Source organism: Xenopus laevis, chromosome 2S, assembly GCF_017654675.1.
Source record: "Xenopus laevis strain J_2021 chromosome 2S, Xenopus_laevis_v10.1, whole genome shotgun sequence".
In the NCBI taxonomy this organism is placed as follows: domain Eukaryota; kingdom Metazoa; phylum Chordata; class Amphibia; order Anura; family Pipidae; genus Xenopus; species Xenopus laevis.
The window spans coordinates 58,159,870-58,186,872 of NC_054374.1; the positions used below are offsets into that span (position 1 = coordinate 58,159,870).

General features: G+C 40.3%; 1 protein-coding gene across 15 annotated transcripts in view; it reads left to right on the forward strand.

Moving 5' to 3' along the window:
* Positions 1 to 25,206, forward strand: part of plekha6.S (pleckstrin homology domain containing A6 S homeolog) — a 128,403-nt gene extending 103,197 nt beyond the window's left edge. For 13 of the 15 annotated variants that reach the window (XM_041583828.1, XM_041583829.1, XM_041583827.1 and 10 more), the window contains 3 exons: positions 12,229 to 12,371; positions 22,036 to 22,192; positions 23,009 to 25,206. In XM_041583828.1, coding sequence (XP_041439762.1) covers positions 12,229 to 12,371; positions 22,036 to 22,184 — 292 coding nt within the window. In that variant the 3' untranslated portion in view covers positions 22,185 to 22,192; positions 23,009 to 25,206. Of the gene's footprint in view, positions 1 to 12,228; positions 12,372 to 22,035; positions 22,193 to 23,008 lie in introns of those variants that run through there. The other 2 variants (XM_041583833.1, XM_041583835.1) reach the window with 2 other exon arrangements.
* Positions 25,207 to 27,003: the final 1,797 nt, after the last annotated feature.

The window sequence follows — 27,003 nt, forward strand, 5'->3', positions numbered from 1 at the left end:
CCACCTGAGTGACGTTTTTCAAGCAGCAATAATATATTCCGTATCCACCACTGCTGTAGTGTATACGTTGACCTTGTAGGCATTATTTGCCCAGTGTGTTCTTCATTTTCAAACCACTGCCACTTAGCTGTGTGAGCTTGTTCACATTCTGTCTAAATATCAATAATAATACCGTCTCTAGAAACACCACCCGAGTGACGTTTTTCAGGCAGCAATAATATATTCCGTATCCACTGCTGTAGTAGTGTATACGTTGACCTTGTAGGCCTTGTTTGCCCAGTGTGTTCTTCTTCTTCTTCATTTTCAAACAACTCCCATCTAGCTGTGTGAGCTTGTTCACATTTTGTCTAAATATCAATAATAATACCGTCTCTAGAAACACCACCCGAGTGACGTTTTTCAGGCAGCAATAATATATTCCGTATCCACTGCTGTAGTAGTGTATACGTTGACCTTGTAGGCCTTGTTTGCCCAGTGTGTTCTTCTTCTTCTTCATTTTCAAACAACTCCCATCTAGCTCTGTGAGCTTTGTTCACATTCTGTCTAAATATCAATAATAATACCGTCTCCAGAAACACCACCTGAGTTGTTGTTGTTTTTGTTTTAAAAATAATGCCAGGCAAAGGCAGGCCGCCACGCAGAGGCACTAGGGGCCGTGCTGCTATGCTATCCTGTGGCCCTAGGAAATTGCCCAGTTTTAAAAAGGCAATGACCCTGAACTCCCAAAATGCTGAAGAGGTAGTTGACTGGCTTACACAGCACACCCCATCCTCTACCGTTTCTAACTTTACCACAACATCCTCATCCTCCACTGCTATGGGCACCCCACGTAACCTTCCTCCACCACCGGCGCCCCTTCTTCACTGGAGTCAGAGGAGTTATTTTCACATGAGTTTCTTGAACTGAGTGATGCGCAACCATTATTGGCAGAAGAAGATGAAGGAGATGAGGACGTTACACCAGATTTAATTCTGGCAGAGAACACAACAGAGATGGACATAATGAGTGATGACGAGGAGGTCCCCGCTGCTGCTTCCTTCTGTGAGCTGTTAGAAGAAATTGATGCATCTGAGGAGAATGATGATGAGGAGATTGATGTTTTGTGGGTGCCCAGTAGAAGAGAGCAAGAGGAGGATAGTTCAGATGGAGAGACGGAGAGTCAGAGAGGCAGGAGGAGAATAAGACTTAGAAGAAGCAGGGAGGACAGCTCGCAGGGAACAGTAGGGCAACAACTTGTATCGGCACCTGTGGTCAGCCGGCCAACGCACCCGCCATTGCCGCCAACGCCGCCGACTTCTACTTTTACCCCCAGATTGCCAGCATCAAAAAGGTCAGCAGTGTGGGATTTTTTTAATGTGTGTGCCTCTGACAAAAGCGTTGTAATTTGCAATGAGTGCAGTCAGAAACTGAGTCTTGGGAAGCCCAACAGCCACATAGGTACAACTTCTATGCGAAGACACATGAACGGCAAGCACAAAGCACTTTGGGAGCAACACCTCAAAGGCAACAGGCAAACTAAAAGCCACCCTCCTTCTGGTCCAGCATCTTACTGCTCTACCTCTGCTGTCCTTGACCCGTCTGAACCACCCTCCACTCCGCCTTCCACCTTGACCACCAGTTCCCATTCCCAGTCATCTGCCCCCAGCCAAGTTTCTGTGAGGGCCATGTTTGAGCGTAAGAAGCCAATGTCTGCGAGTCACCCCCTTGCCCGGCGTCTGACAGCTGGCTTGTCTGCACTCTTAGCCCGCCAGCTTTTACCATACCAGCTGGTGGACTCTGAGGCCTTCCGCAAATTTGTAGCAATTGGGACACCGCAGTGGAAGGTACCCAGCCGCAATTTTTTTTCAAAAAAGGGAATACCACACCTGTACCACCATGTGCAGAGCCAAGTCACCACATCTCTGTCACTTAGTGTTGGGCCAAAGGTCCATATGACTACTGACGCATGGTCCTCCAAGCATGGTCAGGGCAGGTATGTCACCTACACTGCCCACTGGGTGAACTTGGTCATGGCTGGGAAGCAGGAAATGTGTGGCTCAACAACGACAGTGGAGTTGGTGTCACCGCCACGGATTGCACGCGGTTCTGCCACCACCTCTACTCCTCCTTCGCTCTCTACCTCGTCTTCTTCCTCTTCTTCGTCCTCTGCTGCTGGGTCCTCCTCCTCCTCCACACCTGTGCACCCCCAGCTCCCCCTAGGCTATTCGACGTGCCAGGTACGCCGTTGTCATGCTGTCTTGGGGATGACGTGCCTGGAAAGCAAAAACCATACCGGATCTGTACTCCTGTCATCTCTGCAGTCACAGGCCGATCGGTGGCTGACCCCACACCAACTGAAGATCGGAAAAGTGGTGTGTGACAATGGAAGCAATCTGTTGGCAGCACTGAGACTGGGCAATGTAACACATGTGCCCTGCATGGCACATGTTCTGAATTTAATAGTACAACGTTTTGTCTCAAAGTACCCAGGATTCCAGGACGTTCTCAGGCAGTCCAGGAAGGTGTCGGCCCATTTCAGACGTTCCTATACAGCCATGGCACGCCTTGCTGACATTCAGCAGCGGTACAACATGCCAGTCAGGCGTTTGATTTGCGACAGCCAGACTCGCTGGAATTCAACGCTCCTCATGTTGGAACGTCTGCTGCAACAACAAAGAGCCGTCAACGAATACCTGTTTGAACTGGGTGGTAGGACTGGATCTGCAGAGCTGGGGATTTTTTTCCCCCGTTACTGGGTGCTTATGCGCGATGCCTGCAGGCTCATGCGCCCTTTTGAAGAGGTTACAAATATGGTCAGTCGCACCGAAGGCACCATCAGCGACCTAATACCCTTTGCTTTCTTCCTGGAGCGTGCCGTGCGACGAGTGACAGATGAGGCTGTAGACCAGCGTGACGAGGAGCAGGAAGCGCACGATTTCTGGTCGGAATCACCAGAACGAACCCAGGCACCTGCTGCAATGCAGGGAGAGGTGTCAGAAGTGGAGTCAGAGGAGGAAGGTGGCTTTGTGGGGGAGGAGGACCAACAGGAGCAGGCTTCCCAGGGGGCTGGTGGTGACCTTTTGGGGACCCCTGGTCTTGTACGTGGCTGGGGGGAGGAGACCGTGGATGATGCAGTCCTTGATAACGAGGAAGCGGAGATGGATACCTCTGCATCCAACCTTGTGAGAATGGGGTCTTTCATGCTGTCATGCCTGTTGAAGGACCCCCGTATCAAGAGGCTTAAGGAGAAGGACCTGTACTGGGTCGCGACTCTACTAGACCCTCGGTACAAGCATAAAGTGGCAGAAATGTTACCAACATACCACAAGTCTGAAAGGATGCTGCATTTACAAACCAGCCTGCAAAACATGTTGTACAATGCTTTTAAGGGTGATGTCACTTCAGGAACTCATCAACATTCCAGGGGCAGAGGTGCCAGTAATCCTGCCACGAGCGCACCTGCAAGGACAAAGCACTTTGGCCACTCTGTAACGTCAGACATGCAAATGCCCAAGGCAGCGGCAGAACCCTTCGGGATCCACCCTCAAAGAACGCCTCGACCGGCAGGTAGCGGACTACCTGGCATTAACTGCAGATATCGACACTCTGAGGAGCGATGAACCCCTGGACTACTGGGTGCGCAGGCTTGATCTGTGGCCAGAGCTGTCACAATTTGCCATGAACCTCTTGTCTTGCCCCGCCTCAAGTGTCCTCTCAGAAAGGACCTTCAGTGCAGCAGGAGGGATTGTAACTGAGAAGAGAACTCGCCTAGGTCACAAAAGTGTGGATCACCTGACCTTTATTAAAATGAATGAGGGGTGGATCTCGGAGGGTTACTGCACGCCGGAAGACTTGTTCTGAGTTTCTGATTCTGACTCCCCATGCAGCTGTCCTTCTCTGCACGCCTCATGACTCCACATACAGCTGTCCTTTAGCGTCCTCCTCCCTCCACCACCGTTACAAACTAGGGTGCAAACCCTACTGGTTTAATTTGAATCCAGGTAAATCCTGAGTTTTTCTGGCCTCTGTGCTTCAGTGGCTGCGACCAAAAAAAACAGAATATTTTCAGCATTTATATGGCATATTTTTTCTGGCCTCTGTGCTTCAGTGGCTGCGACCAAAAAAAACAGAATATTTTCAGCATTTATATGGCATATTTTTCCTGGCCTCTGTGCTTCAGTGGCTGCGACCAAAAAAATTGAATATTTTCAGCATTTATATGGCATATTTTTTCTGGCCTCTGTGCTTCAGTGGCTGCGACTAAAAAAAACAGAATATTTTCAGCATTTATATGGCATATTTTTCCTGGCCTCTGTGCTTCAGTGGCTGCGACCAAAAAAATTGAATATTTTCAGCATTTATATGGCATATTTTTTCTGGCCTCTGTGCTTCAGTGGCTGCGACTAAAAAAAACAGAATATTTTCAGCATTTATATGGCATATTTTTCCTGGCCTCTGTGCTTCAGTGGCTGCGACCAAAAAAATTGAATATTTTCAGCATTTATATGGCATATTTTTTTCTGGCCTCTGTGCTTCAGTGGCTGCGACCAAAAAAATTTATATTGTTAGCATTTATATGGCATATTTTTCCTGGCCTCTGTGCTGCAGTGGCTGCGACAAAAAATTTTTTATATTGTTTGCATTTATATGGCATATTTTTTCTGGCCTCTGTGCTGCAGTGGCTGCGACCAAAAAAAAACAGAATATTTTCAGCATTTATATGGCATATTTTTTTCTGGCCTCTGTGCTTCAGTGTCTGCGACAAAAAAAATTTATATTGTTAGCATTTATATGGCATATTTTTCCTGGCCTCTGTGCTGCAGTGGCTGCGACAAAAAAAAAAATTATATTGTTTGCATTTATATGGCATATTTTTTCTGGCCTCTGTGCTGCAGTGGCTGCGACCAAAAAAAACCAGAATATTTTAAGCATTTATATGGCATATTTTTTCTGGCCTCTGTGCTTCAGTGGCTGCGACCAAAAAAATTGAATATTTTCAGCATTTATATGGCATATTTTTTCTGGCCTCTGTGCTTCAGTGTCTGCGACAAAATTTTTTATATTGTTAGCATTTATATGGCATATTTTTCCTGGCCTCTGTGCTGCAGTGGCTGCGACCAAAAAAAAATTAATATTGTTTGCATTTATATGGCATATTTTTTCTGGCCTCTGTGCTGCAGTGGCTGCGACAAAAAAAAATTAATATTGTTTGCATTTATATGGCATATTTTTTCTGGCCTCTGTGCTGCAGTGGCTGCCACAAAAAAAAATTAATATTTTCAGCATTTATATGGCATATTGTTTCTGGACTTCTGGTTCAGTGGCTGCGACAAAAAAAACATAATTTTTCAGGAAAGTACACATGCCTAATTTTTCAGGGTTCTGCAACAGTGGCAAAATCGCATCTTTTATGGTCACCGCAGGTGATCAATAAAGTAGACCAAAACTGGGCCCACACTGCAGAATCAGTGTTTTTTGGTTCGCTTCACTGTACATTGAATTACCTCTGCCTGACCGTGCACGTGCGCACAAGCACGGTGACTGCTAAACACACCACTACAGAAATATTGCCACCAACAGGACGAACATCCTGGAGGTGACAAGCAACTAGTAATTAAAAACTATTATTTGCTCACTTGACGGTATCATTCATTAAAGCTCTTTGCGTCTTTTTGCGTTGCAGTAAGCACCGCGTTTCGTCTTTGCGTGTGAACAGGCTGTAACTTTTAAACGACTTGATTGGCATGTAGACGCCGGACGTTTTAAAGCATTTTATTACACATGTTTAGAAATGTAGTGTGATTTCTGCCCTTTACAGCACAAAACGCAGCGCTGTGTCAACAATGGATTTTTTAGAAACATTTTTGCCCTTGATCCCCCTCTGGCATGGCACTGTCCAGGTCGTTGCACCCTTTAAACAACTTTAAAATCATTTTTCTGGCCAGAAATGTCTTTTCTAGCTTTTAAAATTCGCCTTCCCATTGAAGTCTATGGGGTTCGCGACGTTCGCAAACCGTTCACATTTTTGACGCAAGTTCGCGAATATGTTCGCGAACATTTTTTCCGATGTTCGCTACATCCCTAGTTCCTACAGGCCACATTCTTTGGTAAATCTATGCATATTGGCATAGAACGTTTGCATAGATTTTCAAGTCCTTATTTAGGAGTGCTATGGGTTGGTAATTTTGGCATATATCTGGAGCTTTCCCTGGCTTTGGGATTGTTACTATCCGGGTAGTCAGGAATTCAGGTTTAACCGTGCCTGTGTCCATAATGTTATTGAAAAGACGGGTTAAATGTAGCAACAATAATTGTTTATAGTATAGTTTGGTAAACCCGTCTTCTCCCTGAGATTTATTGGTCTTACGCTTTGTTATCATTAATTCTTTGTCTTCCTGTGTGATTTATGTATTTAGGTTATCTACCTGCTGAGGTTTAGGGTGAGGAAGTTGTATTTCCTCTAGATACTGGTGTATCATTACAACCGTAGGTTGGGGTTTCAGAGGGTTCTTTTCGCAGGTTATATAATTTGGAATAATAAGATGCAAAATGGTCCACTATCTGTTTGGGGTCATTTAGTTTAGCAGTAGGAGTTGAAATATAGGCTATTCTTGCATTAGCTTGTTTCTGGTTTAATTGGGCATCTAAAAGCTTATTGGCCTTATTTCCTTTTGTATTGTAGAATTGCTTTAATAACTTTAGTCTATATTGCGTTTTGGCGTAAGGGATTTCATTGAGTTTGGCTCTGATCTCTGTTATTTCTTGTATCATTTTAGGGCTTGGTTGCATTAAATGTTTCTAATGTTCAAATTCTGTCAGTTTTGTTCTAGTTGTGTATGTTGTAAATCAACTTTTTTGTAAAGACTTTTGGCTAAAGAGATTAGTTCACCTCAAATGACTTCTTTATGTGCAAACCAGAGAGTTTTGAGCTCGATTATGGGTGATTGATTTTCCTGGAAATATTGTTTGATTTTTATCTGTCAATGATTGTTTAGTCGCTGGTTTTAATATAAGAGATTCATTGAGTCTGCATATTCCTAATCCCTGTTTATTAAGTGATGGCCAAAGTTCTACACATACTGGGGCATGGTCTTACCATATTCTAAGGCCGATCCAAGATTTGGAAATGGGCTGTGGTCTGGGGATCTGCCAAAATTAGATCTATTCTTGTGTATCACTGAGTATCATTTCTGGGGGTAAATTCTTTCTCTCATGGATTTTTTGCCCTCCATACATCTATTAAGGCATGGAGATGCAGAATATCTCTAAATGTCCGTGTTTGGTGGATTGCTTGGGGAGGTTTAGAGGCTGTCCTAGTGTTGAAATCCCCAGCTATTATACAGTTAGGTCCATAAATATTTGGACAGACAACTTTTTTCTAATTTTGGTTCTGTGCATTACAACAATGCATTTTAAATGTAACAACTCAGATGCATTTGAACTGCAGACTTTCAGCTTTAATTCAGTGGGTTGAACACAAAGATTACATAAAAATGTTTTTTAACACAATCGCTTTATTTCAGGGGCTCAAAAGTAATTGGACAAATTACTGAAAAAAATGTTCATTTCTAATACTTGGTTGAAAACCCTTTGCTGGCAATGACAGTCTGAAGTCTTGAACTTAAACCCAGATTCACCAGATTCTGGGTTTCCTCCTTTTTAATGCTCTGCCATGTCTTTACTACAGCGGCTTTCAGTCACCTGTCCAAAGAATATTTTTCCAGAACTGTGCTGGCTTTTTTAGATGTTTTTTTTAGCAAAGTCCAATCTAGCCTTTCTATTCTTGATGCTTATAAGTGGCTTGCACCTTGCAGTGCACCCTCTGTATTTACTTTCATGTGCAGTCTTCTCTTTATGGTAGACTTGAATATCGATACACCTACCTCCTGGAGAGTGGTGTTCACTTGTTTGGCTGTTGTGAAGGTATTTCTCTTCACCATGGAAATGATTCTGCTATCATCCACCAATGTTGTCTTCCGTGAATGCCCATGTCTTTTTGCGTTGTGAGTTCACCAGTGCTTGCTTTCTTTCTCAGAATGTGCCAAACTGTACATTTTGCCCTACTCCTAATAACTGTATATTAATAATAGTGAAATCCGTATTACCTAGGGTACATTGCATTAAATGTATTTGTGTATGCGATCAATAATAAATACTCAGGCATGTTCGTCTGGCATTATTACTCTTAGCAGTTCTAAGACGTATGGCTCAAGTTCTGTGGGTTGAACTGTTTTGAAATACCACGCAATCGCAAATTTGTGATTTTTCTCGTAGTGAATCCAGTTAATCTTTTCTCGTAGTGAATCCAGTTCATCTTGTACCATGGTGCAGTTGTCTGAAAGATCCCTGGTTGCCTCTGCAAATTCCCCCATTTTTTCCTCCATATTCGCCATGCATTCGCCAATGTCTTGTATTTCTTGCCTGAGGTTTGTTGCCAGCTGCCGAATGTTGCCCTGGATCGTTGATTTTAGCTCTGTTAACATTTCTCTTAATTGCTGGGCTGATCTAGGATCTGTTTAGAGGGCATATCTATAGGGAGTGGTGAAGGTTCACACTGCTGCTGATCCAAGATGGCGGAGGGAGAAGCCTGTGCTAGCAGCCAAGACTACAATCATAGAAAAAAAGTTTGGGAACCCCTCTCAGCCTGCATAATATTTATATATATTTTTTTTAACATATGTTTTTATTTAATTTTCATAGCAATATAAAATCTGGAAGGAGTTTGGAGGTACACAAAATAAATTCTTAACAAGTAATAATAGTAAGCAAATTATAGATTCAACTCAACTGTCTCTAATAGAATAGTGATCTGTAAAGCAATATATCCCGCAACCAAAACATATCACTGTTGATTATACACAACTTGTAGATAACATCCTATTTATTTGATGTCTCCCGGGGGGTGATCGCAGACTCTGCTCCTGTAGTCGGTGAAGATTTTGGATGTATTAGTCTGTTTCTTGTACTATGTTGTTGTTCGATAGTTATTCCGTATCATACCATGAGGTGTCTCTGAATGCATAAACCGTGAGATGTCTGATATGGGTAGGGATTGAGGATATGTAGCTCATCTAGGTTGAAAATAACTTTTCTGTGTATTATTCTTTATTTGTGGTATTTTCTAACTAGTCCATTTGAAAAATATGGTGCAATTTCCGTTTAACTAATGAGAGTGGAGGTGAGGGGGGGGGAGCCAGTGGTGAAGGATAGTTTTCCTGGTTGCTGCAATTAGTCTTTCTGCTAGATGTCTCAGAGCATGTAGTAAGTCTTAATTGTGTGGGGGGGGTCGTATTCCAAAGAGTGCCCACAATAAAGTAAAGGAACCTGTCTGTTGTGATAAAGATTTCCAATATTCGTGAACGTCTCCTCATAGTTGTTGAAGACAGTGTACGAGGTCAGCTCGGGGCTGGTGACATTTTGTCTGTGTTTAAAGTACCTATATGATGTCATCTGAGTGGTGTAAGATATGAGTGGTGTAATATCTGTAATGACATTTCCTGATATTTGCTGGCAGACAATGTTTGCATGGTTCTTGTATGATATTGAAGTATTTGAGAAGCGCCTGTCTGCGGAATAACCGAAGTCCATTTAGTTAAAAAAGTATCTGTTGTTTCTATTTGTAATGTGGTCCGAATTGTACAATATATCTGAGATGTGGTTCTATATGTGTTGCTGTTGGGCCACAATGTATTTATTGGGTTATCTTTGTCTACCTGGGAAAGTCGTTGAATATATATGTAACTGCTCAATACTGGCACAGGATACACGGCAAATAACCAATAAGCCCTGTAGTAGTACAGTGAGATTCTTCACAACATATCTGTTATCTACTGTGTTTGAATGGCTGCCAATGGCACGCCCGTTTTACCAGTGCAGCACACCAGTACATTATATTGTCATTCCTTTAAACCACTTTCACTTTCTAGTGTTACTATTACTTTAAAGGGTGGAAAAGGAAGGAACCTTTATTCCTCACCTCAGGGCAAAAGCAGAGGGGAAAAGAGTGGTCTATGGAGCATGATCACCCATAGTGCCTTAGACAACAGCAGACACGTTTACTTGTCTGCGATTTTGTGCAGCGTGTCGGATCACGGTGGAATCGTGCCCTAAAGGGGGGACCTCTTGTCTTTATGGTGTAAAAATAGATCCCTTGATATCTGTCTATAATGTCTGTAATGTATTTGAAAACAGTACAGATCCATTTGGCTACACATACCTGTACACCTCCCCACCTTAGGGTAGAACTACACAAGCGCTTTTGTAGGATGGTGTCGGGTCTACAAAATGCATCCTACAAAAATCAGATGTGTAAACTATATGTAAAATTTTCCATCCGACATGACTGTTGAATGTGAATGCTGCTTCCGACAAGATAACAACGGATGGTGTCTGAAAGACTTTTTTTCTTCATTGAAATATATTGACTGTCAGGGGTAATCCATCCGACTTATCTGATCCGACTTTATATTCTAGCCTACTGACATCAGATTTTGTAGCATCCTACAAAAGCTTGTGCTGTTGCGTGGTGTTGTGCGGCGTAGTGTGGTGTTGCATGGAGGATCAGCTAAATCTGACCCACAAAATCTGATGAAAAATGCTCGTGTAGTTCTACCCTCAGGGTAGGACTACATGGACATTTTTGGCTTGATACGACACGCTGCAACAAAACGCATGCGGCAAAAATAAGGTAAGTGAATGTATTGTCGGATGAAGTCGCAGGGTTGATATGACGCGACGCGACTGTCGGATGCAGACGCAGCGTGCAGTTATTTTTGTTGCATGCAGTTTGTTGCAGCGCGTTGGATCGCGCCAAAAATGTTTGTGTAGTCCAGAAATGTAACTAGAGGGGGACGGGCCCTGGCGCAGGACGCGCAACACCAGGCCCGCGCGCACCCCCTGCTCCCCCGGTAGTTCCGCCACTGGTGTAGTCCTACCCTTAAAAGTAGGAACACTATCTATTAGAGAATGTTTGAAATGTGATTGGTGACTGGTTTCCCGTGAACAATTAAGGGGGAAAACATATTTTTTTATGATAAGAAAAACTAAAATGCTGCTTAAAGTCAGAATAAAAAAGTCCTCAATCTCAAACCTGCCGATGGTAAAAAAAAAAAAAGGGATGGCAGTTTGGCTGAAGTGTTTTTTTTTTTGAAAAACATTTTAGTAAATAAAATAAATTAAAATAATAATATATGTTTGGCAGCCATAGACTGGTCCAGGCTGAGATTCCCTGGCATAAAAGGCCCATATAGCCCCTCAATAGCCCAATACATAACGAATGTCTATAGCATCCTTCAGCAGCCGTCTGGCATTTGCCATAATCTTAACGTGTGTTCGAAATCTTAGCCACATAGGCAAGTACCCAAGGGCACCCCAGGGACTAACCAGTTGATCCAGAAAATGACTACGTAAGTAACAATGTTACATGTTATATTCTAGAGCCACAATTGCTAAAAGGCCATTGGTGCTTGCTGCTTAGTACTACATTAGAGGACTAAGGCACTTGTTTTTCAAATTCAGTTAATAGTGTTCAATTAATTATGGCACAGGTATGGATTAGTTAGCTGGAAACCTGGTACCCAGAAAGCTCTGAATTACAGAAAGGCCGCCTCCCATAGACTCCATTGTATTCAAATAATCAAATTTTTTTCTCTGTAAAAATAAAATAATACATCAAACTTGGGTGAATAGGATTGACCTGAAAACGTGAATCAAATCCAAATTGATCCTTTGACATCTTTCCATGACTTAAACAGCGATTCAGCAGGTTTTAGTTGGCGATTGGTCGAATGTAAGTTCTTAAAGGGCCAGTGTATTATAAATCTCGAATCAAACTTTTTGAAAAACTCGAATCGAATTTGAATAACTCCCTAGTTGAATTTGACAGTAAAAGAACTCAAAAATTTGAATTTCGAATTAGTTTTAAATTCAAGATAAATGCGCCCTTCAATGTATGAAGGTTCAAATTATGGAAAGATCTGTTATCCAAAAACCCAGGTCCCAAACGTTCTGGGTAACAGGTCCAATACCTGTATTCTGTAGAAAGAGTGGATTTTTTTATGTTTCCACTGGATTGACTAGAAGCTTTATATACATTTCTTGACTCAAGTACTGAATCTAATGGACATTGTTTCAGTGTTGTGATAAGATCTGTCTGTTTAGTTAGAATAGTGACAGTAACCGTTATCATTATACTCCTTCTACAGAAACAAATACCTGTAAAATATAAACTCTGATCTGTCCTTTATTAAGTTTACAGAATGTGATCCCACTAAGTGACTTGGAGCTAGAAGTACCCCCTGACCCTGAGTCCCAGCTCCACGAGCAGGAGAAACGAATAGAGTTATCATGTACGCTGGCTGCAGAAGCTTCACGTCGTGGTCGCCTCCTCTCTGGTAAGATAAAGTCTGACAACTAATGAAAATCTCCTTCATGTGCTTTATTACATTAAAGCAGCATTTTCCTCTAGCACTGTTGCTAATCTGAATCCTAAAAATTCAACGAGAAAATGAACAAATAGAACACGTTTCTCGTTAGTAGCTATGTTGCCATGGCAACATGTGCAGCAGAGCCAATACTACATTTCCCAGATGTCTCCATGAGTTCAAACTTGAGTTAAGTACCATGCTTGCATTTAATGACCTACTAACACAGAGCTAAATTAGTGTGGTATACCTAGACCATTACCACAAAGTAGAACAACAAGGGTATTTAGTATATGTCAGAAGTATAAGTGAACTAAGGTAAATATCAGCATGGTTGATTGCCCCAGTCACATGGAACTGAGTGGATAAATGGGAAAACATGCTCACAAGGATAACATGCTGATTTCCCAGCATATGATAACCTGGAGATATTTGAAGTATGAGACTCCATTTGAGGTAAACCTTAAGTGGTGGAATTAGCATTATGGGGGTCTTATACCCCCAATTTCTCCAGGTTATCTGGAATAACTCCAAAAGAGAATCAGTTGACATCCAACTAGCGGAGATGGCATGCAGCATCCAGAAAAGAGAGGTTATATAGAGTATGGAGATATGCGACTTATAACAGTCATAACAAACAACTGCTCAAAGGAGATGTGTTCACTATTTTGATACTCTGTACCCAAGGGACCTCATTGAACTGCTTTTGTATATTATTTATTTAGGACTTACTTGGATTGTGGGTTTGTGGACAGTGCTTATGTAAATTAGCCCTGTGTATGTCCTTAAGCCCTAAATGATCTATGTTGCTATCGGTTGCCGCTGCAATATTAATATTTCCATCTGATCAACGAATCCTACTAATTAAATAACCAGACTAAACACCAAAAGTTGTGGACAAATAAGAGGGACCAGAAGTCACAGAATTATTAAACATTTAGTATAGCCCCCTCCACCAAATGTGTCCCAGTTGACATCTCATGCAATTTCTTAAGACCATCCACCAAGTTTTCCGTGGTTTCTCTCATTTTCCCTTATGGAGGACAATCACAGCCTGCTAGAATGGGCATAGCCCCCGCCTCCTGGCACTTTTTCTGTCCTGCCGCGTTCCACCATCAAATAAGAGGGGACTCCTAAACCTAAAATTGTGTTGTTTTCAAAACAGGTCCATGCAAGTTGCCTAAATGAATTGATTGATAGGGTGCACATTGCTGATCAGTTACATAATGCTTGTTCTTCTCTCATATTTTCCATCCAAAAAAACAACCTCTATTACTCAGCTCCTTACCATATGTTGTAGTTCCAAACCTGCTGCTATGGAATAGTTTTTTGTTTGTTTTTTTTTAAAGCCTCCACTACGCTATCGACTTGTGCAAGCCATTCCTGAGCACACCGTTTATCCTAGAAATATGCCCCAAAACAAAAGCATTATTTTAAATACATTCAGCTCTTGGTTGGATTGTGCTGGCTGAGACCACACAGTGGCGGAACTACCGGGGGAGCAGGGGGTGCTAGCGGGCCAGTGCCCGCACCCACTCAGGGCCCCCCGGCAGCCCGTGCGCCACTGACAAATGCGGCCGTACGGAGGGGCGGGGCCTGGCTGCGCGTCACGCACCATGGCCCGCCCCCCTCTAGTGACGCTACTGAGACCACATTTTAACCATTTAAATCCGCTAGAAACTTGTCCTATATGTACCTTAGCTGCCTTTGTTACTAATATTTTTGGTAAGGCCAATTTGCTTTTGCCAGCCAACTGGTCTATTCCTTAAATAGGCTAGTTAAATAGGCAAAATTCCCCTGCTTTAAATATTCTCCCCATGGGCATCACACTGCCAGCAAAATTAAGGATGCCCTGGGGTTCCTACAACTCATATGCCCCTAATTAGAGACCTAAACTTTTCAACCTTTTGGTGGTAGCCTACATACCCAGCTTCTGTGTCAACTTATGTTCAAAGAAAAGACAATGTTTTTGGTTCTACTGCTTCTCAGCAGCACAAAGCTTCCAGGTGACAAAATAACTCTTATGCGCCATTGGCCCTTTTTGACTCACTACTAGAGAGTTAAGTAGTTGACTATGCTGCTGTAGCCTGAATTAACTTCCAAACACCAGTGAAGAAAAGGGCTACAACATTCACAAAATGCACAATATATTGTACAAACTATGGTTTAATATGTGTTCAACTAATAACTACCCTGAAAGTAACAACCTGTGAATTTGAAGCTATATAGGTGTGAAGGCAGCAAAAAAAAAAGCTTGATCAGGTGATATTGAATAATATTGAACTGCACATTGACATATCTGTCCTTAGGGTATGATAAGTGCCGTACCGCTCCATGCACCGCTCATTTTTTATATCAAAATGATGCCTTGAAAATCCCAAATAAGAACAGTGCTTGGGAAAACTAGAAAAAAATGTCATGGTCATAGATGACCAAAGTAGTGCCCACTCCACAACACAGCATATCATCGTTTACATTCCTTTATTCATAAAGTACATTTAGCACATATCTTTCCTTGTATGATGCTCACACAAACCACAATCCTCTGCATTCCACATGCTGCTTTCTGCACCAAACTGGTTATGGTTGGTTCCCTTTTTCCAAGAAGTTTCACCCTGAAACTCAAAGTTTACTTACTTTATTGCAGGCTAAATGAATAGCACACCATTTTACCCAGGAAAAGTTCCTTTTGGAAGTCATTTTTACTTAACTTGGAATTATTGTATGCTGACTTTAAGAATGTATTTAATATAATTAGTTATTTATTTCGTTTATTTCAGTCCCCTTTCACATTGTTTCTTATAAAAACACAAACACTCTCTCCTTCTCTACCTTTTCTATCCCCATCAACCCATTGCACCCCTAATCTTTCCATATCTATTTTGCTAGAGCTCATAACCTCTTTACCTTCAAAAATGTTCCTTAATCTCCATATTTGGACTATGCATAGCATACAATATGCCTAGTAAATGGGTCATACACATTATACACATACTTGACCATATTGACATACTGTTCCAGTTTTTAGTACAAATAACAACTCATATGTATTCCATAAACCTTATAAAGGAATGATGTATCTTTCCATCCTTTTTAGCCTTCTCTTTATTTTGTTTTCTTCTATAAGCCTTCTTGTCTAAAATATGTATACAACTTCCTTGACAACCCCCACACTCTACCACTACTGACACACATCAGCCAACACTCCCCTCCCACTGTGGCACCGGTGGCCCCTTCCAACTCTGCATTGAGCACTGGTAGACAGATCTAAAACCTGCAGTTGGAAGGATCCTTAAAGGGATACTGTCATGGTAAAAAACTTTTTTTTTCAAAATGAATCTCTTAATAGTGCTGCTCCAGCAGAATTCTGCACTGAAATCCATTTCTCAAAAGAGCAAACAGATTTTTTTATATTCAATTTTGAAATCTGACATGGGGCTAGACATATTGTCAATTTCCCAGCTGCCCCGAGTCATGTGACTTGTGCTCTGATAAACTTCAATCACTCTTTATTGCTGTACTGCAAGTTGGAGTGATATCACCCCCTTCCTTTTCCCCCCAGCAGCCAAACAAAAGCAAGAACAATGGGAAGTTAACCAGATAGCTCCCTAACACAAGATAACAGCTGCTTGGTAGATCTAAGAACACTCAGTAGTAAAAACCCATGTCCCACTGAGACACATTGAGAAGGAAAAACAGCAGCCTGCCAGAAAGCATTTCTCTCCTAAAGTGCAGGCAGAAGTCACATGTCCAGGAGCAGCTGGGAAATTGACAAAATGTCTAGCCCCATGTCAGATTTCAAAATTGAATATAAAAAAATCTGTTTGCTCTTTTGAGAAATGGATTTCAGTGCATAATTCTGCTGGAGTAGCACTATTAACTGATGCGTTTTGAAAAAAACATGTTTTCTGATGACAGGATCCCTTTAAAATACAAAAGTTAATTGGCAGTTTCTGTGGAAGTTATATAAATTAAATACATTTCACAATGCGGCTGGGCAACCATTTGGACACAGATTTCACTTGGCCTGGGACAACAGTAAGATGGTAGCTTTGTTATTCCTAATAACACAATCACTATTCACCCAATTTAGATGTAGATACCCTTACATTAAAGCTCACAGTCTGCACTTTAAGCCCACTTTTTGCTCCAATATTTTTGGTTAAAAAAACTGCAATAACATTTTATGACTATATTTACAAAAGAGTGAGTACTAATCATAAATCAAAGACATGCTATTATTAGTAAGGTGCAATATTCCAGGTTAGCTACTGTACTAAAGAATTACTACTAGTTTATAAGAACAGCTGTGGAATGTGTGTCACGCTTAGCCTTTTAAAAATAGCTTTTATATTCAGCCATAGCCTATGCTCAGCATTGCAATTCAATGAGTCTTTCATGAAAAAGCAATCCTTATTTTCATCCCTGCATCAACAGCATTGTGTTGTGGTAGAGTCCTGCAGCGGGTCAGGTACCTGCGGGTTACCCGCAACAAAAGCAGGCACCCTGCGGAATGAGGGGAGGGTTTTCAGGTGCAGGTGCGGGTCGGGTTGCGGGTCTCATCTAAATGTCTTATCTTATGTAATATTGTCTATATTTTACTCCTTTTAAAGTTTTACGAAACTTGTTTCTGTCCACACTTTTGATGTCACGTCCAGGTTTGCAGCACGATCACTTCCTGTTTGATGGTGGTTGGTGGCTTGCAGGTCGGGTTGCGGATTAGGCAGTTGCAGGTCTGTGTCGGGTCGCGGATCAAAGTGTCTAAATATGCGGGTTGCGGTTCGGGTTGAGTTAAACATTCTTTGATAAAGCAAATGTTAAGGATCGCTGTCTTTCTGCACAACCCACTGTCTCTTGAGATTTGGTTCACAGACAGATGTCTTGACATTTTCTTTTAGATTTCCCTGGGATAGTTCAGAATTCATTGTTCCATCAATGATGGCAAGTTGTCCAGGCCCAGATCCAGCAGCACAGGCCAAAACCAGAACCCGCTAAGCACCATGTTTCACAGAAGGGATAAGGAACTTATGCTGGAATGCAATGTTTTCTTTCTCCAAATGTAATGCTCCTCATTTAAAGGAACAGTTCAGTGTGAAAATAAAAACTGGGTAAATAGGCTGTGCAAAATAAAAAATGTTTCTAATATAGTTAGTTAGCCAAACATGTAATATATGAAGGCTGGAGTGAACAGATGTCTAATAAAACAGCCAGAATCCAACTTCCTTCTTTTCAGCTCTATAACTCCGAGCTAGTCAGCGACTTGAAGGGGGGCCACATGGTACATTTCTGTTCAGTGAGTCTCTGACTGGTTACTGCCTGGTAACCAGTCAGTGTAAACCAAGAGAGCTGAAAAGCAGCAAGTAGTGTTCTGACTGACATGTTATACATCAAATCACGCCAGCCTTTATATATTACATTTTTGGCTAACTAACAATATTAGAATCATTTTTTATTTTGCACAGCCTATCTATTTATCCAGTTTTTATTTTTACACTGAACAATTCCTTTAAGCAACAAATTTCTATTTTGGCTTCATCCATCCACAAAACATTCTTCCAGTATTCTTCTGGTTTGTCCATGTGTTTTTTACAATCTGTAGATGGTCAGCAATATTTTGGGGGGAGAGCAGTGGCTTTCTCCTTTCTTCCTGATTTTCAGCTCTATAACTCTGAGCTAGCCAGCGACTTGAAGGGGGGCCACATGGGACATATCGGTTCAGTGAGTTTGCAATTGATCCTCAGCATTCAGCTCAGATTCAAAAGCAACAGATATGATCCATGTGCCCCCCCCTCAAGTCTCTGATTGGTTACTGCCTGGTAACCAGTCAGTGTAAACAAAGAGAGCTGAAAAGCAGGAAGTAGTGTTCTGGCTATTATGTTACACATCCAGTCACTCCAGCATTTGTACATTATATTTTTGGCTAACTATATTAGAAACATTTTTTATTTTGCACATCCTATCTATTTACCCAATTTTTATTTTTACACTGAACAATTCCTTTAAGGACTGGAGCCCAAAACCGCACCACATACTTCAGATGAGGCCTTACCAGTGACCTATAAAGAGGCAAAATTATGTTTTCATCCCTTGAGTTAATGCCGTTTTTATGCAAGATAGCATTTATTTGCTTTAGTGGCCACAGAATGACAGTGCCCGGAATTAGACAAAAATTACTTTGCTGCCCATTTTTCCAATTTAGTCAAATCACTCTGCAAAGTCACAGCATCCTGCATGAAACTTGTAGTTCTGTACAATTTAGTATCATCTGCAAAAATAGAAACTGTACTTTCAATGCCCACCTCCAGGTCATTTATAAACAAGTTGAAAAGCAAGGGACCAAGTACAGAGCCCTGTGGTACTCCACTAACAACACTGGTCCAATTAGAAAATGTTCTGTTTAACACCACTTTTTATGATCTATCCTTCAGCCAGTTCTCTATCCAGGTACAAATAATATGTTCCAAGCATCATTTAATTGTATTTATAGACTTGAGACTTTTAAGAAGGAAACCTTCATTAATTGGTTCCTCATTTGTGTAAACAGATGAAAAATAACAGTTCAGAATCTCTGCTCTTTTTCTGTTCTCATCGACCAACTGACCCCGCTCTGATCCCATCCCATCTTGCTTGCGTTTTTTTACTATTTACATTTAAAAAATAATTGTGAATTCTGTTTACTGCTTGCTGCAATACCCTTTTCCATCTCAATTTTAGCTTGGCTTTTTTTTGCATGATTTATTAGCCTCCTTGTACTTGATAAACAGCTTAAGCCTTATAAGCACACCTTCTCTTACCCACCTCAACACCAACACCTATATTGAACCACAATGATTTTGTTTTGCAACAACGTTCCTTGCTTACAAGGGGAATATACTGATATGTATATTTATTAAGCAGCATTTTAGAAACATCCCATTTTTGTTCTGTTTAACCCAGTGAAAAGGTTTTCCCACTTAATATGTTGCAGGGTTGCCCATATACTGTGGATGTTTGAAAGTCTAAAATGTAGTGTTCTAGCTACTCCCTTATAGAGTTGTTTCTGCAACAGAATCCCAATGGAGACCATGTTATGATCACTATTCCCTGAATGCTTACCCACGCAAATGAGTCCAAACTCTTTAGAGATAGTCTTGTAACCTTTTCCAGCTTTATGGTCATCAACCCTCTTTTGAGGTCCTCAGACACCTACTTTTTTTTTGAGCCATGATACACAACTACAAATGTTGTGTAAATGTGATCACAACACACAATCAGGTGTGAGTTAGAGACAAGGTCATCCCATTGACTGAAAACACCAGTCTGTGATTTCACCTTCAGATTATATGATAATCCTAACGTTACAATTTTGCCACACGCAGATATGTTATTGGATCTTTTTAATTTTTTTTTAATAAATATATGACCAAATATAATTTTTATTTCATTTGTTTAACTAGGTTGTCTTCATCTACTTTTAGGATTTGTTTGAAAATCAGATGATATTTAAGTCACATTCATATAAAAATATAGAGAATTTAAGGGGTCACACACTTTCAAGCACCATTGTATGTGGTAGTAACATTACAATTGCAATGCTACTAATGCCACAAAGTGTTTGAAAAAATAACTACAACTCACAAGCACAGCTAATAAATACTTTTGGTAAATGATGCCCTAAGGACAAATTCAGTTTGGGACACAATGTGAATAATGCATCCTTGTCAGCAATTTGAATTGTATCCCTAGGGAAAAGTACCTACTTGTGTAAAAACACTTCTCATTGCAAAGTATTCATTGCTTCTATAAAGTGTATCCTGGTGCATCTATACTAGTGGGAATGGTATCTTGCCCAGACCCAATACAATGTATCTGACTCATCGATACCAGTGATGGAAGTGTAGCTGTGATCTCAGAGTAACTAACTGGCCTGTCAGTTCCACTGCTAGTAAGCTCCCATTGTGAGCAGATTATGATTAAACACAACCGTACTGTGAGTGTACTGAGGCTGGTGCACACTCTTTGTTTACTCACAGAACTAGTTCCATGCAAAGAGACATCAATCATAATCTGCTCACAGCAGAAACTATGAAAGTAGTCAGTTAAACGCTGATATACGTGGTTTTGGAAAAGCATAAAAACTGTATATGTCAGATTAATAGCATACTTACATATTTTTTAGAATATTTATATCAGCCAAATATGTTATGAATGCACAGCACAGGCAGCCATATCACGCAGTACCCCCCTCCTTTTCCCCTGTCCCACTGTGACTCCTCCAGTTACTCCAGTTAGAGACCAGGGGCAATCTCAGATCCTTACTTACTAAATTTTAATAAAATGGACCTGGTGCAGAGGACAAGCAAATTTAGCACTGGTTGTTAGTAAATTGGATGTGCAGAACACCGTGGTAAAGTAAAGCTGCCAACAGATTAAGTCGGCAGTTTATTGGGCAGTGTATAGGACCTTCCGACGGGCTTCCCTGATCAATATCTGGCCGACATTTGCGCAGGTTTTAAAATCCACTTGGATCGAGGACTGCATCAGTTCATTTATATGGTCCTTGATCTGACCTCCTGCATTCTCCTCATTGTGATCCGATTGTTGGGCCCTAGCGGATTTCAGTATGTATGGCCACCATAATCCAAGTAGCAACTCCATTAGTTATATTGAGTTGAATAGGAGAAACAGTAGCCTATCTGAAAGCAGTTCTATTGTAAATTGCTGGCTCTTTTTGAAAGCACATGACCAGGCAAAATGAGCTGAGATGGCTGCCTATACACCTATATTACAACTAAAAAAAATACATATATTGGTTCAAGAATCAAATAATAAATGGTAGAAATAATTACTTGCAATGTACACAGCATGATCTATTCATATAGACTATACTATAATAATCATAATAGAATCTCTTTAAGTTGAACAGGGTGACATACTGCCATTGAAATTTTTAATCCAGCCCAGCAGTTCCTATGATATAGTCAGGAACCTAAAGACTGCAGAAACTGAGTTTATTACCTCTTACCTATACATTTTAAAACAGTTAATATTATATCTGTCAGTGTAAGTGGAGTAACTACCAAACAGCAAACCCCACGACCCCATAGGAGGATGGACAGAGGGACCCAGACGACAAGGCCTTTTGTATGGTACTCATTTCATGTTGCTGCCTGCTGCAACAAGTGGGCAGGAGTATTTTTCTGAGGGTGGGCCTCAAGCCCTCTGAAGGTTTATGAGGAGGGCCTGACCTGTTTATGTTATGCCACTATCTATAGCTCATTACTTATGAAAAAGTAAATGGTGTCTTTCTGTAAAAGACTTACATACTCTAATACACTCATTGCATGAAACAATAAGACATCTGGCTCCAAAGTTTCCTAAATATCAGAAATACAACTAACATGACAATTTAATTACCAAGACCTTAAAATGTAATGTAAGTTTAAAAAGGCGAACAAACCAAATAGCAAATGTATGACTAGGTATTCTCTGATTTGAATTTGTTTTCATCTTATTCTGATTGCTGTTTGGGTTATAGGATAAGATGCTTTTGCTTTTGTCTCCATATTATATATCCATATGTAAACACAAACACAAAAAAAAGCAAAACCTCCTTTTCACACTGCATCATCTCATTATCATTTTGTGTTTCTAGCTTTGTGTGCCACCCCAAGTCCCCCTTCGTCACCCAAGTCCCCAGTTCCTCAGATCCTCCCCATCTCTCCTGAGCACTCAGCCATGATGGGAAGCAGCAGCAGCAATGACAGCGCTGGGGAATACGGGGCGAACATCATGTGTGTCTGAGCCACAGTGTAAGATGTTATTTTCCATTCAAACTCCCTAGTAGTCCATAATATCAAAAATAATGTGCAAATTGTGTAAAACTCAGCTCTGCAGATGACATCAAAGTATGAGATTGAACCTTTCCTGCAGTATTAGCATACAAAATATGCAATACAAAGTTCTGTGCCTATGGTTGCCACCTTTAAACAAAATTCTTGCCCCGGTGTATAGGGGAAGTAAGCCACAGGGATGTTGACATAATTCTATGGTGTGGGAGGGATTTTGGTTGTAACTGGGCATTCAAGGGCAAAACCATTGCAAGTACATTGCAGTAGAACTTTTAATACTGGCCTTGGTAGCTATGGTGTTACTGGATAAGCAAGTGATTACTGACCTGATGACTACACTAGCTGAGCCAAACTTGATCAGAAAGGTTATGCTAAATTATGGCAATAAGTGAGGTACATTGAATTTAAAATCTTGGTCAAATCATAGTCATTAATGCCTTTCAGGCTAACCATCATTTTTCATATAGTGTGAACTCTCCATTATACATTCAATTTTCTATTAATATAAATAAATCATATGCTGCAAATTACAACATAAAATGTAAACATCTGACTGAAGGCAGGTTGATCTATAATCATTTTACCTTTTTTTCATCTTAGCTTTTATAACTATACTTATCTTTTTATTGCTTTTTAACAATCTGAATAACTTGCGTTTATGCTCTGACTGTTTTAGTATAGTTTTCCTATGTCTATAGTTTTCTTATGTTTTAGTATAGATTTCTTCTGTATCTTGAAGTGATTGAATACAAAATTCTGTTGGTTTTTTTTTTGCAGCCAGAAATGTTGAAAAACTGCACAAATCCTAGTTCAGCATAAATGCTTCAGCTGTTTCAACAATGCCAGGAGGGCTCACCTCTTCCACTGAACACATACATCACCATTTAAGGAGACAAGCAGAAAAACTGAGAAATTGCAATGAAGGATGAAGATAAGTGCATCACGGTGGAAGCCAGACAGTGTTAGTCTGACTTATTTAAAGCACTGTATTTGCAACTAAGTGGAGAGAAGCTGCAGAACCATTGTGTTTGACGATTACTAAAATATTGCATGACCCAAACTGCGGAATTTGCCTATGGCTGGAAAGCCAGGACAACAGTAGATTTGAAATTTCTTTTTATGAGACAATCATTTCTTGCTGTTTATCAAGAGACTCATCAAAGTAGTACTATAGTCTCTTTCACTAGAGAGCTATCACCAAATCATTATCTTTTTCCTGCATTATTTGTCTTATATAATAGTGTATCACTTGTCAGTAGGTGTCTCCTCTTGGGCAAGCAGGCAAAAATTTGGTTCTGGGCAGATTAAAGCCCAAGACTGATATTCTGACATGTGTATTGTTCTGTTTTTATAAGAACAATACCTACCTAATCCAAATATATATTTCTCACTAAAAAATATATAAATGTGTACACATATATATATATATATATATATATATATATATATATATATATATATATATATATGTGTGTGTGTGTGTAAATACAGGTATAGCATCAGTTATTTGTAATGTTTGGGGCCTAGGGTTTTCCAGATACAGACCACACTTAGGTTGGGGGGGTAGCAGTAGTTTTTTTTTTTTTTTTAATTGCCCACCGCCAGCGCTAGGACACCCGCACTCGGAGGGAGCACCCAGTCGAGTGGCAATGTTGGGGCACACTAATCAATGCCACAACTTGCCCATGTGCATGGCCATGTTGGGCAGAGTGCATGTGCATAATAATCTTCTGACATCACTTGCATGATGAGCAAGTTGCAGCATTCACTCATTATGTGCATGAGTGTGCCCAAACATGGCCGCTCAAACCGGGAGCTCCCTCCCGGTCTGGGTGTCCAAGCCCTGGGGCCCATATTAAAAAAAAGAAAACTACTGTGGCCCGCAACTGGAGTGTAGGCTTTATTAGCCCGCATCTTTGGTGGGGGAAAATAATTTTGGGCAACAGGTGTCCTTTACATCTACTAAAAATAATTTAAATAAATCCAATAGGATGGTTTTGCCACCAATATGAATACATGTAGTACAATGTACAAAGGATTGTTTTATTATTACAGGAAAAACAGGAATAATTAAAAAAAATGATTTTGCTTTAAATAAATGAGATGTATAGGAGATGGCCCTTCTGTAATTTGTAGCTTTCTGGATAACGGGTCTCTGAGAAAGAATACCAAACCTAATAATATATATATATTTCTTTATATTTTACTTCATAAAAAAAAAAATATTTATTGTGTGTATATAACTTGGGGAAACACTATTCATTAAGGAAAGATATTTTATCCTAGTACACTGTACTATGTTTTAAGGGGATAGTTAATCATTTTAGTATGTTACAGAATATTCTGTTCTCTTTATCTTTTGTATCTGCCTTTATTTTTAATGTTCATTTAATAGTTTTAATTATTTTCCCATCCTATTTCAAGCTATGGGGGTCACTGATCCTTAATTGAAAATCCCATTGCTCTGTGAGGCTTCTCTTTTTTCAGACCCTCTTTTCATCTTCTAGTCATTTGCTTAAACCTCTAGCTGGTTATAAGGGTAAATTGGACCCTAGCAACCAGACTGAAATACTCCTGAACAAAAAGCTAAACAGAAATCACAACAAAAAGAATGACAACTATTTAGAAATTGTCTAAGATTATCAATGTCTACATTATACTTAATTACTTTCAAGTTGATATACCCGTTGTGCTAAAGACCTTTGAATTTTTTGGCCCTGGGGATCTCTATAAGGTGGGGGAAGTCAAATAGTGATCTTGCATACATACATCAATCCAAATCATATGTATTTTCCTATAAATAAAGCGGGCACTATTTCCTTCTGTGTGTTACTCTGCAGTGGCATATACACTTATAGTTCATTTTATTCAAGATAAAACACTATATATGGCACACCTTTGGAGATGGTTAAGACATAAGTTTATTATGTACCTATAAAACCTTTCAATAAAAAAATTAATACATCTTGAATCAATACCAGACCAAAAGTTTTTTCTTTCAATAAGCTTATTTCTTTCACAAAATTCTGCTACAAAACCTTAAAGGAAAACTATACCCCCAAAATGAATACTTAAGCAACAGATAGTTCATATCATATTAAGTGGCATATTAAAGAATCTTACCAAACTGGAATATATATTTAAGTAAATATTGCCCTTTTACATCTCTTGCCTTGAGCCACCATTTCGTGATGGTCTCTGTGCTGCCTCAGAGATCACCTGATCAGAAATACTTTAACTCTAACTGTAACAGGAAGAAGCGTGGAAGCAAAAGACACAACTCTGTCTGTTAATTGGCTCATGTGACCTAACATGTATGGTTTGTTGGTATGTTTGTGAGTACAGTGAATCGTACGATCCCAGGGGGCAGCCCTTATTTTTTAAAATGGCAATTTTCTATTTATGATTACCCAATGGCACATACTACTAGAAAAGTATATTATTATGAAAATGGTTTATTTACATGAAGCAGGGTTTTACATATGAGCTGTTTTATGCAATATCTTTTTATAGAGACCTACATTGTTTGGGGGGTATAGTTTTCCTTTAAGTACTTTGTCTGTTAGGGTTAGCTGCTTGTATCCTTTCTTATAAGGAACCACATTTAGCTTCCTTGTTGTTATTCAATAGTTAAATAATTATTAAACTGTGTACACTAGGTGAGTTTTCACTAATGGGCTTGTATATCTGTAAACTAATTTAGATGTCTATTAACTAGTCAGTATTCAATGATTGATGATTTGGCTTAGTTTTAGTTAAGCAGTGTTTTCCTAATTCACCTCTATTCAGTTTGGAAAAGGTGCAATTAATTCTGGTATTATACAATCTATCCTTGCTTACACAATATTTTCAACTGTGCTGTATGCTCTCAGCACTTTTCTTACTATCCCTCCCCAAATTTTACAACTACTGGTAGGGATGTAGCGAACGTCGGAAAAAAAGTTCGCGAACATATTCGCGAACTTGCGCAAAAATGCGAGCGGTTCGCGAACGGTTCGCGAACCCCATAGACTTCAATGGGAAGGCGAACTTTAACATCTAGAAAAGACATTTCTGGCCAGAAAAATGATTTTAAAGTTGTTTAAAGGGTGCAACGACCTGGACAGTGGCATGCCAGAGGGGGATCAAGGGCAAAAATGTATCTGAAAAATCTGCCTGTGTGTGCTTGGAAGAGATAGTGTAGGGGGAGAGCTGTTAGTGATTTCAGGGACAGATGATAGTAAGCTTGCTGGCTAGTAATCTGCTTGATACTGCTCTGTATTGGAGGGACAGAAGTCTGCAGGGATTTGAGGGACATTTTAGCTTAGGTAGCTTTGCTGGCTAGTAATCTACTGTTCTCTTTAAACAACTGCCATACGTTGACCTTGTAGGCATTGTTTGCCCAGTTTTTTTGGACGCAGCCACTGAAGCACAGTTGCCAGAAAAAATATGCCATATAAATGCTGAAAATAGTAATTTTTCGCCATACGTTGACCTTGTAGACATTGTTTGCCCAGTTTTTTTGGTTGCAGCCACTGAAGCACAGTTGCCAGAAAAAATATGCCACATAAATGCTGAAAATAGTCATTTTTTGCCATATACGTTGAGTCAACGTATGGCAAAAAATGACTATTTTCAGCATTTATATGGCATATTTTTTCTGGCCTTTGTGCTTCAGTGGCTGTGGCCAAAAAAACTGGGCAAACAATGCCTACAAGGTCAACGTATACACTACTACAGCGGTGGATACGGATTACGTAAAATATATGAATGCTGCTTGAAAAAAAGTAACT